The sequence below is a fragment of the Panthera onca genome, chromosome D1, assembly GCF_046562875.1.
Source record: "Panthera onca isolate mPanOnc1 chromosome D1, mPanOnc1 haplotype 2, whole genome shotgun sequence".
In the NCBI taxonomy this organism is placed as follows: domain Eukaryota; kingdom Metazoa; phylum Chordata; class Mammalia; order Carnivora; family Felidae; genus Panthera; species Panthera onca.
This window is the reverse complement of record NC_138348.1, coordinates 55,386,118-55,400,772: the sequence shown is the minus strand read 5'-3', so window position 1 is coordinate 55,400,772 and position 14,655 is coordinate 55,386,118. Positions and strand designations below refer to the sequence as shown.

General features: G+C 51.5%; 1 protein-coding gene across 1 annotated transcript; it reads right to left on the bottom strand.

The window, feature by feature from the left end:
* Nucleotides 1-582: 582 nt before the first annotated feature.
* RHOG (ras homolog family member G) lies at nt 583-12,126 on the bottom strand. Its single transcript, XM_060605774.2, has 2 exons — nt 11,998-12,126; nt 583-1,824 (listed from the first exon to the last, which is right to left on the bottom strand). Exon 2 carries the CDS (start codon nt 1,754-1,756, stop codon nt 1,181-1,183), a length of 576 nt encoding a protein of 191 aa, XP_060461757.1. The 5' UTR covers nt 1,757-1,824; nt 11,998-12,126; the 3' UTR covers nt 583-1,180.
* Nucleotides 12,127-14,655: the final 2,529 nt, after the last annotated feature.

Genomic DNA, 14,655 nt, shown 5'->3' with positions numbered 1-14,655 from the left:
AGGGAAAAAGTCCATGACAGTGTATGATTCCAAGTGGTATCCCCCTATCCCCCCTCTTCCCACCTTAGATCTGGAGTGTCTTAAGACTGGTCTAAGCCACAATTCTGATGAGGAGGAGTGACTGAGCTATCCCTGTAATGACTCCAGGCTTGGTAGCTGGGATAACTGGGAGAGTCTTGGGTTGAGGCACAGGCCTTAGTTCTAGCCCCAGCTCTGTCGGTGAGACCTGCCACCTTCGGGTGTAAGGCAACAGCTCTCAAGTGCAGGACTGTGAACACCTGCCTGCAGGCTGATGGTTCTCAACTTTTCCCTTTCTGAGCCTCAGATCACAAAGTTTTTCTTAATGCTTTGCATCTCAGTCCACTATAGAATCTGTGGCTGGGCCCCAGAGCAAGACTGGCCCCTCCAAGGGAGCCCAGATCTTTGTTAGGGAAATTGGGGGCTGGGGGGAACCACAATGAAGCCTATTGTCTCCTGTCCCCTTTTATAGGAAACAAAAGGCTCCCAGTCTCTGGGGAGCCCTAGCCCATGCCCATCCCCTGCCCAACCCCCAATGCCCAGCACACAGGGAGGAGCCAGGGCCACTGGAGACAGGAGGTTTTATTGATGCTGATGGGGGTAGAAAAGGCCCCCAGGAGCCTGGGGAGGGAGGGGGACTGAGTCAGTCAGCAGATGCATAAGGCCTGGGCACATGGGGGTAGGTTAGGGCACATTCATCTTCTCAGGATTCTATGGCTCCTTCTTTGGGAAAGGGAGAGAGCATCTTGAGGGGGGGAGCAATTCGAAGAGCAGCCAGGGAAAGGTTAGGGACAGCTGAGAGCTCCTAACCTGAGAGAAGGCACCATAATAGGCAGCAACATCTGTGTGGAAAGCTGGATCAACTGGTCAGTAGGGAAAATGGGGGAGGGGCACTGGGTTGGCTTCTTGGGGAGGGGTCCAACCTTGGCCTGGGTGAGCTCTCAGGAATACCTGGTGTTCCCAAGCAGAGTGGGGCAGGGCCCAAAGCCCCTTTCTCCGTGGGCCTCCTTAAGGAGAAATAGGCATTCAGAGAAAAGGGCATTCAGGGAGCCCCCTGGCAAGGGGTGCCAGAATTAGTCCTTAAGGCACAGCTGGGGGCAGACAAGGCGCCAAGGCACAACTGGTGGGGGGGCAGGGGCAGCCTCCAAGCTGAGTGCCAGGGTCACAAGAGGACGCAGGACCGCCCACGCTTGATGGGCGTGGGGTTGAGCACAGCCCGGACAGCCTCAGCAAACACTTCCTTGACGCCGTCCTGCTGCAGGGCTGAGCACTCGAGGTAGCGCACAGCATGGATCTGCTTGGCCAAGGCCTGGCCCTGCTGCGGTGTGATGGGCGCCTGGCCCTGCTCCTTAAGGCGCCGTAGGGTGTCAGGCTGGGCTCTCAGGTCCTTCTTGGTGCCCACCAGGAGGATGGGCACGTCGGGGCAGTGGTGGCACACTTCCGGATGCCACTTGTGCCGCACATTCTCGTAGGAGGGCGGACTGGCAATGGAGAAACAGATGACAAAGACATTGGTCTGAGGGTAGGAGAGTGTGCGGAGTCGGTCATACTCCTCCTGGCCCGCTGTGTCCCACAGGTTCAGGTTCACTGTGCGCCCGTCAACCGCACTCTGGGCACTGTAATTATCGAACACTGTGGGGATGTATTCCTTGGGGAAGGCATTAGTCGTGTAGCAGATGAGCAGGCACGTCTTGCCCACAGCCCCATCGCCCACCACCACACACTTGATGCTCTGCATCGTGGGTGCAGCTGCTACAGTGGAGGCAATGCCTCCTTCCCCTTCTGGGCCCCTCTGGATGCAGTGACCTATGGACAGATCAAAGGGACACTCATGGTTATGGAGGCCTCTACCCATTGGGAAGAAGAATGGGGACACACAGAAGGAAACCAGTTCCTGTTCTCTTAACCTGACACCATCCTGCAACCCCATCAAGACAGATGTTAGAGAGGCAGATACACAGTGAGAGAGAGGCCCTAAGACCAAGCAAAGATACTCAGGTGTAAGGAAGATGGCATTATGTATTATGTGAAGCACCTAAGTTCTGGTACCAAACTGAGTAAGGTTAAGTCTTGGTTCTGCTATTTGTACATGTGTGACCCTGGACAAATTACTTAACCTCTCTATGCTTCAGTTTTCTTACCTGTAAAATGAGGATAAAATAATATCTACCTCATTGGGTTGTTGTAAGGATTATGTAAATTAATACATGTAAGGCATTTAGAACAGTGCCTTGGTCATACTAAGCATTAGCTACTTTTTTCCTTTTCCTCCAGGCAGTATAAACACAAAAAGACAGTATACAAGTGTAGGGATCTACCAGATCCTCTACCAGACAGGGACCCCTCCCACTGAGTAGACTAGAGAGGGGTTCTAGCACAGAGCAGCTGTCCCAGGTCACTCTGAGATGCAGTGTGGAGTCTCTATCAACTCAGGGCTTATTCTGCCCAGTGCACTATGTTTTAACTCTTAAGCCTGACACCTTGGCTACTGTGTGCAAACCAAAAGGCACAATGAGAAACCTGCTGAGTAAGGAGCACACTTCTCTAGACGGCTGCCCTATCTCAATCCAGGGTGCCTGAGAGGTGAGGAAAAGGAGGGAGAGCTGACCCCATAATTCTTGTAAGCACAACAAACCCTATCTGGCAACTCAGTGCAAGAGAATACTGGAGATTGTGCCAGGGCTGGGATTTGGTCTGGAATCTGGGTGTGTAATGATGATGAATGAGGCAGAGGCTGTGGCTCCCAGACATTAGCATCTTCTCTCAAGGCTCTTGGTGGGGTGAGGTAGATCCTCCAAGCCCAGACAAGAGGAATGGATGGAAGAGGAAAACATTTACTTCCTCTGTCCTTTTCCTGAGATCATGGCATGTGCCTCTGAAAAATTTCAGAAGCTTTTAAACTCGGGTAGAAAACATAGTGACATTAAAGCACTATCACTGAGAATATATGCTGGAGTCAGATTGGCCAGGGATTCTAATCTCAGTTCCACCAACCAGTCATGTTTGATCTTGGGCAACATATTTAAGTTTCCTGAGTCTAAATTTTCTCATCTGTAAAATGGGAACAATCTTGCCTATTGTGTTAGAATTGTCAAGAGTATGAAATGAGCTAATGTGAAGCAAGTGTTTGGCATGAGGTGTGGCACACAGGAAGTGCCAAATAAACAGGCTGCTGTAATTATTAGTGGGGTAAGTATGAGAGAAGTCCCAGCTCCAGCCAATACCCTGGTCTCCCCTGTAGTTCACAGGGCCTTGGGGAGAGGAACTTCTGAATTCTGGGACAGAGCAGAGCTTCCGGAAGCCCTGTGATTATTTATACTGCTATGGCAAGATTCCTCCTCTCATTGGCTACTTCCTCTTGGCCATGGGGGACTTTTTTTCTGGCCAGTATGTGACTTCCTTTCCCTGACTCTCTCCCACAACCAGGTCTGTGCTCCCTGGAAGGGACGGCCCTGTTTTAGACCCACCCAGTCTCTAAGTTATCTCTTGTTCTACCCAAGCACCATCACCACGAGCCCATTTTCCCCATTTCACTTCACACATACTATACCCTGGTCTGAGAACCCCTTACCCCTCAGGTTGACCTCTCAACCATTGGTTCAGAAGCCTCAAAAATCAAATGGGGGGGGGGGGGGGAAGGAATCCCTCCCTGGGAAGCAGAAAAGGAATTCTGGTCATATGGGAGCTGTACAGGACCCAGGACTTGGTCCCAGCTTGGAGGGAGATGGTGTCACTCCCTGAGGTTGCCCCTCTGGGGATTAAAAATATTTCCATCTTATTTGAATGAATAAACATGCGTTCAACCTCAGGTGAGAGGATAGAGAACCTCAGGGAATGGCTCTGGGAAGGAAATAAGGGTCCCCTAAGGCAATGGAGAGAACCTCAGACTGGGAGTCAAGAGACCTAACATAAATCCTAGTCCCAGCTCTGCTCTGCTGCTGACTCACTGCAACCCAGCATGAGGCACTTAGCTTCTCTGGGCCTCAGCTTCCCAATCCATGAAATGGGGAGAAAAATGCCTGTGACAAGGGTACTAGGTAGATGAAATGAGACATCAAAAACCCTGGGAGCAGGGGATAGGATGATGGGCATATGAAAGGCCCCCAGGAGCACAGGGTGGGGGTGGGAGGACTGAGTCAGCAAATGCAAAACGCCTGGGCAATTGGGGCAAGTTAGGGCACATTCATTCTCAGAATTCTGTGATGCCTTCCCTGGGGAAAGAAACAACCAGTTTTTTTTGGGTGGGGGGAAAGGTCCATCACTTGTGTCCACAGGATTATCTGGGAGACCCTGGCATTTTGAGATCAGGCCTCTTGGGCTTGTAAATCTTCAGTCCCACACAGAGCAGAGGAGTGGGTGTGGTAGTGTGACTGGGAACTCTTCCCCTACAAGCCCAACACTGGGCTGGCCCAGGCAGGAAGGCAAGGAGGGAACTCTGGCCGGCAGTCACAAGGCCCAAGAGACTGGAAGTATAGCTGGCTCCGGGCAGCTCTCTAGGGAGGGGTTATCAACCGGCAATCAGTAAATCAGCCCTCAAAGAAGCTGGGAGGGACAGAGTAGCTTCCGGGCTGGCAAGGGAACAGGGACTGACACCGGAAAAGGATCTTGAGTGAGGTAGTGTCCAGAAACAGGGCAAAGCAGAAGCAGTGTGGTACAGAAACAAGAGCACTGGATACCTGAATTTGACCTCTTGGATTCACCTGCTGACTCTGCCCCTTGATCAAAAGCCTTCACATGGTACAACCTTTTATAGGTACATGATGTTATATTATTTGATCCTTATAACAACCCGCTGGTAATATTCCTAATTTACAGATTAGGAAACAAACTCAGGGCACTTAAAGGAACCCAACATCACACAGCTAGTTAGCATGGAAGCCAGGACACAAACCCCAGTTTTGTCACCCAAAGTCCCATGTTTTCTTCAAATGTGTCACATAGCCTCCAAGTTACCCCTTACCAGCTGTCTTAGAGACCTTAAGCAAGTAAGTCACTTCCCTCCCTGGAGCCTCTGTTTCTTTATCTGTACAACAGGAGCGATAATACTTGCTCTCCCTGCCTTCAAAGGGCAGCTGTGAGGATCCCTGAGCATGGGAATTAATGTGCTTTGTAAACTGGGAAGTGCTATGTGCACAAGAGGTAACAAAAGCAATGCCTTTTATCCCAAGAGGCAGGAAGCACCATGTATGCAGGCATCCAGTGGTGGCATCATCCCAATTCTCCCTGCTCAGGTGTAGCTCAGACCCTTATCCTCTCTCCCAGGACAACTCTTTTCTCTGAAATCCTATGGCCTGAGCTGGGTCAAATAAGTTCCCACAGATCATTTAAGGAGGGCACATACTAGAAGGCAGGGTCTAACCTGTGGCATATAAGAAGCATCAGTCAGTGCTACAGAGGCCAATCATGAGAGAGGCCTGGTCTGCCTGGGGTCAGGGATCATCTGTGACTTATTTACTAGGTGACTTTTTTTTTTTTTTTAAAGGATTTTTGTTTAGTAAATAATAAATTAAGGTTTGCAAATATATGTAGTATTATTCTGGCTTTATATCCCGAAATTAATTCAGATCATGCCTGGTCCCTCACCTTGGTGTTCAGAGTTCCTCATAATCTGGTAGAGGTTTTGGAGTCAGATAGACCTGGGTTTAAATCCTAGTTCTTCCCCTTATGAGCTAATAGCACCAAACCTATCAGGTTGTTATAAGGATTAAGTGCAATATTTGTGCTTTGTAAATGTGAGTTCCCAGCTCTCTGCTCCAGAGGGATTTCCACCGTCCTTTGTAAAGGATCCAGGTTCATTCTTGCCTCTGGACTTTTCCTCTTGCTCTTCCGTATGCTGTTGTCCCTTTAACCCTCTCCCATCTTCCTGACTCAAGGCCTAGCCTCAGTCTCACAGTCCCATGAGTCCATAGCATGGCTACCCCTTTTAGTAGCCATGCTATGGCTTTGGCTCGGTGTGATTCTCCTCTGATAGTCATATGTAAGTTTCCTAGCTTGTGAGTGCCCCCCAATACTGAAGCTTGAGCTTCTCTCCACTGCCCTCACAGAAAAGCTAAGTATAGGGATGGGCACACAGGAGTGTGCAGCCACTGCCTTCTGATTGGTTTGCTTCTGCCCCATTACTGAAATGTGGATAGATGCCATAGAAGCCCAGAATTGGACAATAACCCCACAGCCAAAAGCTTTGACTTAGATAAGCAAAAGTCTCTCCTCACACTACCAGCTTGATCTGGCTCCCACAAGGAGCAGTCCATGGGAGCACAACTCATAGGAGGCTAATGTGGTCCCTGGAGCCCAGCTTTCACCCAATGGGACCTGGTCTTGGGGTGTGGCCCAGGCAGGCCCAGAATGGGGGAGGGAAAGGAAGCAGCAGATTGATTGCCAGATCTGTGGCCGTTATAGTAGGGGAAGTGTCCCAACTAGGAGTGGGGGAGGGGAGGAATGGGCTGTAACAGATGGGGGAGTGTGGAGGCAATGGGAACTTACTGTAGCCTTCTAACCTGCCTCCCAGATCTGGGGATCCCCTTCTACAGCCCTCCTTGAAATTCATTCTAACTATAATCCGTCTGTGGGCATTCTCTTCCCTGAGCTCTGGTCACATCACCCTGACCCTCTACAAGCAGCCTCCACATACTCTTCTTCAAAATACAGCAAGCAACAATATTGGCTGTCCCTGTGGGAATCCAGCATTTCTCCCCTATTTCCATCCATCAACCCCTCCCTACCCCCACCTCCAACATCCGTCCTCCAGAGCCAAGTACTCTTGCCACTTCCTCCAGGAAAGTTTTTGCAAATCACCCAAATCCCAAATGACTTATCCCATCCCAGGTCTGGTCCTTATTTTTCTCACAGGTACATTCTATCTTGTATCACATGGAGGCTGAACTGAATCTTATCTCTCATCACTGGACTGAGAGGGTCTAGAGGGCAAGGTCCTAGCTGATCTGTCTCCCTGGGCTGAGCACAGCACACAGTGGCTATTAGTAAATAACTGAATGAACTCAATCCATCCCTCATGTCTTTGCACAGAGGAGTTCCTCTTCTTGGAATTCTGCTTCCCTGCCTCAGAGTCTCCCAGTCCTTCAGGGCCCAGTTCTGTTCCCCAGCTTCTCGAGGACATCAAAGCAACCCCCTCTCCTGCCCTACCTTCCCCAGCACTGTCTCTACTATACATTGCACTCAACTGGATGCCTCATAAGGAGGAAAGTCTGTCCTGCTTACTTCCAGAAGCCCAGCAGAGGGCTGAGCAAAAGCTGCAGACTGATACACATCTCCTCCCCCATCAATCCAGACTCTGACTCTGGGAACAAGAAAGAGCCTCCATGCCCCGGAGACACAAGACAAGGGTAACCCACTTCCTCCTTCCTCTATGGAGTACAATTTAGAGTAATGAACACACAGGCTAGATTGCCCTATCCTCAGGTGGGAAGGTGGGGGCGGGGGGGGGGGTGCGGAGGCAGGATCCAGGGATAGCTGGCCCAGAGGTGATGAGGAAGATGGGTAGGAAAAGTGATCCTGATAAGGATAAGGACTGGTAATATTGGAAGACCCTTGGTCAAGGATGAGGTGAGGATCAGGGGTGGTGTTGGAGATGGCTTTAGAAGCTCTGCAAATCTTTGTTTTGCAGGAGAGGTGGAGAGGTGATATGAAAAGGCTCAAAGGGGCTGCAGCTGGCTGCAGCTGGGCTGGGAGGAGGAAGCTGGGGGGAGACATGAGGTCAGTGTGGGGCTGGGATGAGGCCAAGGGCTGAGTCTCCCTCGTTCTTCCCCTTCTCCCCATCAGCAGGGACAGAACCCAAGAGAGTCTAGTTCCCAGCCTTAAAAAAAAAAAAAAGAATGTAGGCCGAAGAACTCTCTGCTTCTTGCTATTCTACACCCTTCAGCCCTGCAGAGGAGCCTGCATGGCAGCAGTAGGGTAAGAGGCAAAGAGAGCTGACTCTACCTACTAGGGACTAGAAGGAGGAGGAAATGAGATCCGAGATGGTTGTAGCTGGGAAGGCTGTGGGGGGCTGGGACCCTTTCACTAAGTCCCAGTTCCCTTCCTTCTCTCACCATCCCAGCACTTGGGGTGCTCCTCAAAGGGTGAACCCTAGGACCAGGGCAGCTCTGGCTGGGGGAGCTAAGGAGACTGACCCTCCCCCACCAGGCAGCACAGAGGAAGGCTCCAACACTTGCTTCCTCCTCTCTTCCTCCTCCCCACCTAACAGCAGCTCAGCAGTCCTGGGGGCCCCACGAAAGGCCTGTGAAGTGGCACTTCCTTTGCCTTTGCTCATTTCACACGATGCTATACAGAAATGCCATGCTTTACAGAAATGTCATCCTCCCAATCCTGCCCCCCGCCTCTGAAAATACCCAGAGAGACCCAGGGCGCCCTATCCCTTGGGCCCCGCCCCAGGTCTGAGGGGGTTTCCACAAGGGAAAAACACATCAGGGAGGAAACTCCGGCATCTATTTTCCACTGTCAGTGGGGCAGAGCTGGAGCAGGGCACAGGGTACTCCCCCGTATTGCTGCCCCCTAGCAAAATCCCCAACGCTCTGCCTACTTCTCTTCTCTCAACCTGTAAGAATCCTTGTGCTTTGGGGGGAAGAAGCCGCAGGTCCTGTCCCTGAACAGATAGAGACTACTCAGGCCTCTGATCAAGGCTGGCATGAGACAGGAGGGCCCAGGGTTAGGGGCACTGCTATGAGGAGCTTCTTGGGGGAAGAAGAGTTAGAGCTCTCAGTATTCTCTATGCTCACTGGAGGTACTGACAGGCAACTCCTTAATGCTGGAGCTGAGCTACAAGAGACCAAGTTGACCTGGGTTATACAGAATTGGGAGCAAATCCAGGACAAGGACCTGGGTCTCCTAACCTCCAGTCTGATGTCACTTCCACAAAGGAGAAGGTGAGGTCTGTTACTCTAGCTGGGAATAGGCCCATGTCTCTGGTCTCATTCAGGATGACCCTACAATGGTTTATTCTTTCCGGAAATGGGCCAAAGGGATCTGGTTGATGCCTGAGCCCTTTTTGCTTCCACATTCCCTTGACTCTCATGCCTAGACCATACTAGGCTATGATTCAGCATTGACATTACTGTATAGACAGCCATCCTACCCTGCCCCAACTGAGGAGCAACAACTCTAGGCTCTAGCTCCTGGGGAGATGCCCTCCGCCCATGACATGAGGACAAAAGAGGAAGCTAGACCCTAGACAGGAAAACCAATCTGTTCTGGGGAGGTGGCCCAGGCTTTGTCTTTGGTTTCCCTCCTCACATACTCCTACAAGCCTCACCACTAATGGGTTTACACTGTGCATGGAGAGAGAGGTCTTCACTCTGGGCCAGGGCCCCACCTTCTTCCTAGTTGCCCAGCTACCCTCATTGTAATATCTGTCTCACTATAGCTACAGCTTCTCCTATGTTGCTGTTTAAGACCTCCTAAAAGCTCATATCAGCCACCTCATCTGCCCAAACAAGCTGGCCAGAAACAACTCTCCATATCCTAGATTTCCAACCAGGATCTGTGACAATCTCACATTAGCCATTTCTTCCTAAAATAAGTACTGGTTTAAGCAGGTGGGGAGTCAGAACTCCTGAATGGTTTTTTAATGAGCCATGATGCTGAAAAAGGACCTTGCATGAACATCCTTCTCTGAACTGGAATTTTTTGCAGGTCCCTGGGATTTCCTCCTGGAGTGGAATACCCTATACCTCCCAGAAATAACAGGAGATATAGGTGGGTGGAAGAAGGGATGATTCATGGGAGAGGGACAACTGTGCAAAGGGAAGAGAACAGAATGAGGAACCAGATTAGCCCTTAAATCTAGCTGTGCTTGGGAATCCCAAAAAAGTTCCCCTCTACTTCTCTTTTTTTTCTAATGGAGAAAAATGAATACAGTAGACTTAAGGAGGTAGAGAGGCAGGATCTATCAGTATGCTTCCCAAAGACTTGAGGAAGGAGCTTTAGAATGGGGACAAGAGCTTATAAACCCAGACTGAGCTGAAGTTAGACTCGGGAGAAATTCTTGAAAGAGGGGGAGTAGGCTCCTGGGTGAGAGGGGGAATATTAAGGATGCCTGAAGTCAGAGGGGTCAGCAGAGGGCCTTCTGGTCACCAACGCCTTGCTGTAGCCCAGGGCACGTGGATTCCCAGCCTGGGAAGGCCCCTGAAGGCAGTAGGGAAGAGGGGGCAGACACCTTTGCCTTACAACCCTCTTCTTTTCCTGAATTGGAACTAAAACAGTTAAGACTGAAGTTAGACCAGCCATAGTCTTTCCTCCAGAATCCTACCTTTGCCCTCTCCCTTTCCTTCCATCACACCTAGCTGACCTGGTCCCATTCTCCCTAACAGGTGGTGTTGCCACCAGTAAGCATTGGAGTCAGGGACCTTTGGGCTATCCCCCAGCCTCCAGACCTGGCCTCTTGGTTAAGCAACAAAGGGTCTGGGTGATTTTGATTTCCCATGGCCTCTCTTACCAGTCTTATTCCTGTGTCACTCTACCCTGACTGCTACCGACTGCTTCTTCCTGCCTAACCACAACCTCACCCACTGCAGGTTCCCTTCATTCTGCTGGCTTCCCCTACTCTGAGCCATTTCAAGGCTGAGGGCAGTTATTTTGTCTCCAAAAGATAAAGATATAGACACACTGACAATCCCATGCAAACACACATATAGAAAGGGTTACCAGCCCTTTAATTGGCTCTATCACTGTCTCTCTGAGGTAGGGAGATTTGAAAAGGCTTTCAAACTCAATCAAAGATCTAGACCCCAAAGTTGGAGATAAGTGACTGAAAGGGAAGAGGATAGAGAGAATGAGAGGAGTGAGGGATGGTGGAAGATGCAAGAGGGTGGGTATGTGTTTGGGAGCCAGAAGTTGGGCAAGGAAGGAAGGAGGAAATCTGCAGGGAACAGAGATGGACACAGAGGCAGAGCAGGTGACAGGACAGGACATAGGCATGACTGTGTGTTTAGGTGAAAACACTGAAAAGGATGCAAGAAGAGGACGATGGAGGGTTTGTGGATAGGGTCTGAAGTAGGAACAGAGGAAGAGAAATGAGAATGTATACAGTTTAGGGACTAGCGATGGGGTGGGGGGTAGTGGGAGATGCTCCCAATAATTTCCCAAGTCCAGAGCCCCTGCTGCCTCCCAGAAGCTCTAGTCTCTCTAGCTCCTCAAAGCTCCTCTCTAGCTCTCAGTCCTGCTTTCAGTGATGCCATCTTGTTAGGGGCTATCAGCACCTCTAGGCACTGGACAAAACCAGGACCTCTCCTTCCTCAGTTTACCCCAAAAGAGAAAGGCCAGTCCCAGGTCAGCTAGGCACAGAGGATGTTTGCTTACTAAATACTTGTTGCTTGATTCCATGGATGGAGAGGATGGGCGTCAGAAAAACAGACATACAGACAGAGGCGGGCTGGCGGAGCTCCCCCGCCCTCCTCTGAGCGCACAGGACCTTGAACTGCAGCCTGTGAGTGTGGGTCCGGATTGGCACAGATCTTCCAGAGAGGGAGCTCTTTCTCTGCAGTCTAAGGCTTCACAGGCCACAGACACCGCCCCCCTCCAACCTCCCAAGTGTCACAACTGCCGGAGCAGAGGGAGCGCCTTCTCCAGCCCAGAAGGCCCGCTCCCTCACACACTTCGGAACCCCCCTCCCCAAACTTCTGAGGTCACCCCACCCCCGAGTCCCATGTCCCAGCTCTTCCACTTCAGAGACTTTTCTCTCAGAGCGGGAGACCCTCCCACCTCAGTGGTCCCTCGCGGCTCCCGGGAACCGGGGCAGCCTCCCTCGGTACAGAAAGCCACCCTCTCAGAGCCGCCGCCGGCTCGCAGTGGCCGGCTCCCCGCCCCGCCCGGCCGGCCGCGCCCGCCCAACTTGCAGAGAGCCGAGAAGCTCCCGCCCGCGGCCTCCCGCAAGCAAACTTCCCGGGCCCGCGTCCACACGCAGTCCCCGCCGGCCGGGCTCCCCTCTCCCGGACCCCTAGCCCGCCGGACCGCGCCGGGCCTCACCTGGTGCCCTCCCCGCCGCGGGGGAGCTGGGGGCGGCGGCAGCGGCTCGGGGCTCGAGAAGGAAGTGAGAGCGGGAGGCTGGAGGAAGTGGGGGGGGCGGGCCGGCCGGCCGGGGCGGGGCGCGGGGGCGGGCCCGGGCGGGGCGGGGCCCGACCAGGAAGTGCGGCGGCCTGGGCCCCCAGCTCTGGTCTCACCCCCACCCCCACCGCCTGCCCTGCTCGCGGCAAGGTCCTGCCCCCACCACCCCCACTCCCGCCAGACCCCAGCCCTCTGCCTCGGAGGCCCCTAAGTCAGGCCTCCTAATGTCGGTCCTCCTAAGGTCAGTCCTCCCAGTCTCCTCCTTGCCACCCCCACCCCAGTAGAGGCCCTAGCCTAGGCGCTAGGCTTTTGCCCCCCTCCCCATATCTCGCGCCCCCCCCCCCCCCCGCGGGAAGATGTTAAGAACAGGCACCCCTAGGCTGCGTGCCTTCAGTCAAGCCCAGGATCGATCGCTGGCCGAGGCTGGGGGTTGGCCAGAATGGGTCCGTCTGGGGCAGTCCCCACCCCTGCCCCGAGCCCTGGGGGAGTGCGGAGTGGTGGTGATTCAGCTGTGGGAAGGCCCCAGACCCCTGGGGAGGGTGCACAGACTGGGGGAAGGGGAGCTGGCGTCAGCACCCGGGGAAAGACAAGATCAGCAGAGGCGCCTGAAGAGCCGCGGGCCCCAAAAACAGGATGTCGTGTCGTCGTTCCGCAACCGGCTGCTTCGTGCGCCCCGGCTCTGGGGAGGGGGCGGGGCGGATGCAGGACTCAGGGCTCCCCTAGCCCGCTCTTCTAGTCGCGGCGCTCAACTGCTGAGGGCGGCAGGGCCGCACCCAGGCCCGAGATCCTGCAGGCAACCTGGGTGCAGTGGGTGGGCAGGCTCGTGGGCGCCCTCTGGTGCTTCTGCACCCAGGTCTTGCTCAGACTCGGAATGGATATCCTTCGTTCAACACTAAGTTTCTGAGCGCCTACCACGTGCAGAACTCCTTGCCGTGTACTGTGGAGGAAAACTGGGAGGCATTTAAAACAGGCTCCCTGTCTCCAAGAGGTTTTCCAGATAAAGGGGAAGAACAACTCCGAGAATAAATAGCTTAACCTTTCTGAGCCCCAGTTCTATCTTTGGTAAAATAGTATAACCTCTCCTTCATTCTGTACTTGTGGAGAGATAACATGAAAGTGGATGTACAAGATCTGCTGTCAATGCCTGACTCAAAGTAAACATTCAACAAATGCCTTTAAAAAAAAAATCACGCTGGGAGCGCCTGGGTGGCTCAGGCGGTTGAGCGGTTGAGCGTCTGACTCAGGTCATGATCCCTGGGTCATGGGATCGAGCCCCGCCTCCTGCTCTGTGCTGAGCCTGGAATCTGCTTGAGATTCTCTGGCTTTGTCACTCTCTTTCCCCGCTGCCCCTCTCGACTGCTAGCTCTCTCTTAAAAAAAAAAAAAAAAAAAAAAAAAAAATCATGCTATAAGAATTAGTTTCCTAAACACAACACGCCTACCCACATCTTTGGGTCTTTGCCCATTCTGTTCCCTCTGCCTGCCTTCTTTCCTGTATTGACTTCCAGGTGAAATCCACTCAGACTTTCACAATTTGGCCTTAATGGACTACTCCCTCCCTGGCTGCCATTATCCTTTCTCTGACAAAACACGTGCACACACACATACACACATACACCCCACCCCACTTCTGCCATGCACTCAATAGTCTTTCTCAGTGCTGTCTAGTGGAAATAATGTAAGACACATATGTAACTTAAAATTTTCTAGTGATTACATTTTTCAAAAAGTAAAAACAAACAGGTAAAATCAATTTTAATGATAGGTTTTACTTAGCCCAATATAGCCAAAATATTATCATTCAACATGTAACCAATATAAAAACTATTGACTATAAAAATGAATAGGGTATTTTATAGTATTTTTTTTATACTAAGGCTTTGAAATATGGTATGTGTTTTACACTTAGACTGAATCTTGGCTAGACACATTTCAAGTGCTCTATAGTACATACAGCTAGCGGGTATGAGGTAGGGCAACAAAGTGGAACCTCTGTCAGATTCAGACTGGTAGATGACTGAATAGATGAATTCAATTCCCATGAGCCTTCTGGCAGAGCTTGTCCTGATCTTCCTAAGTGTAGGCTGGGTCTCTCTCCTCCCTCTCCATAGCACTTGGGACAAAGTCCTCTCTGTGGAGAAGAGGAGAGCAGGAAAAACAAAAAGGTAATTTGATTCCCCTTGATATCCTACTGGGAGCACACAGTTGGTGCTTGGTGTTTGATAAATGAAGAAAGGATTGTGAGTTTTCATAAAAAACAGGATTTAGTGGAGGACTACATAACTAAAGCAGCTTCTATAAAGCCATTAAAAATTGTGTCCGACAAAGGTGTTCGAAGGACAAAGGTGTTCGAGTTGTGTTCCTAGAGTTCCCTTCCCAGGACTTGAAGGCAGGAAAATGGTAGCGCTCTGGCCTCCCTTCCTTTCAAACCAGAGTTAATTTGCTTTTATCTGATTTATATACTAGTGTTCTGGATAAAGAGCTTATTTTAAAAAAGTTTCCTGCAAAAAATATTTGAAAATCAGTTTTAGAAGCATAGTAGTAAAAGTAGGATGCACATTACATGCAGTAGGCCAAAAGT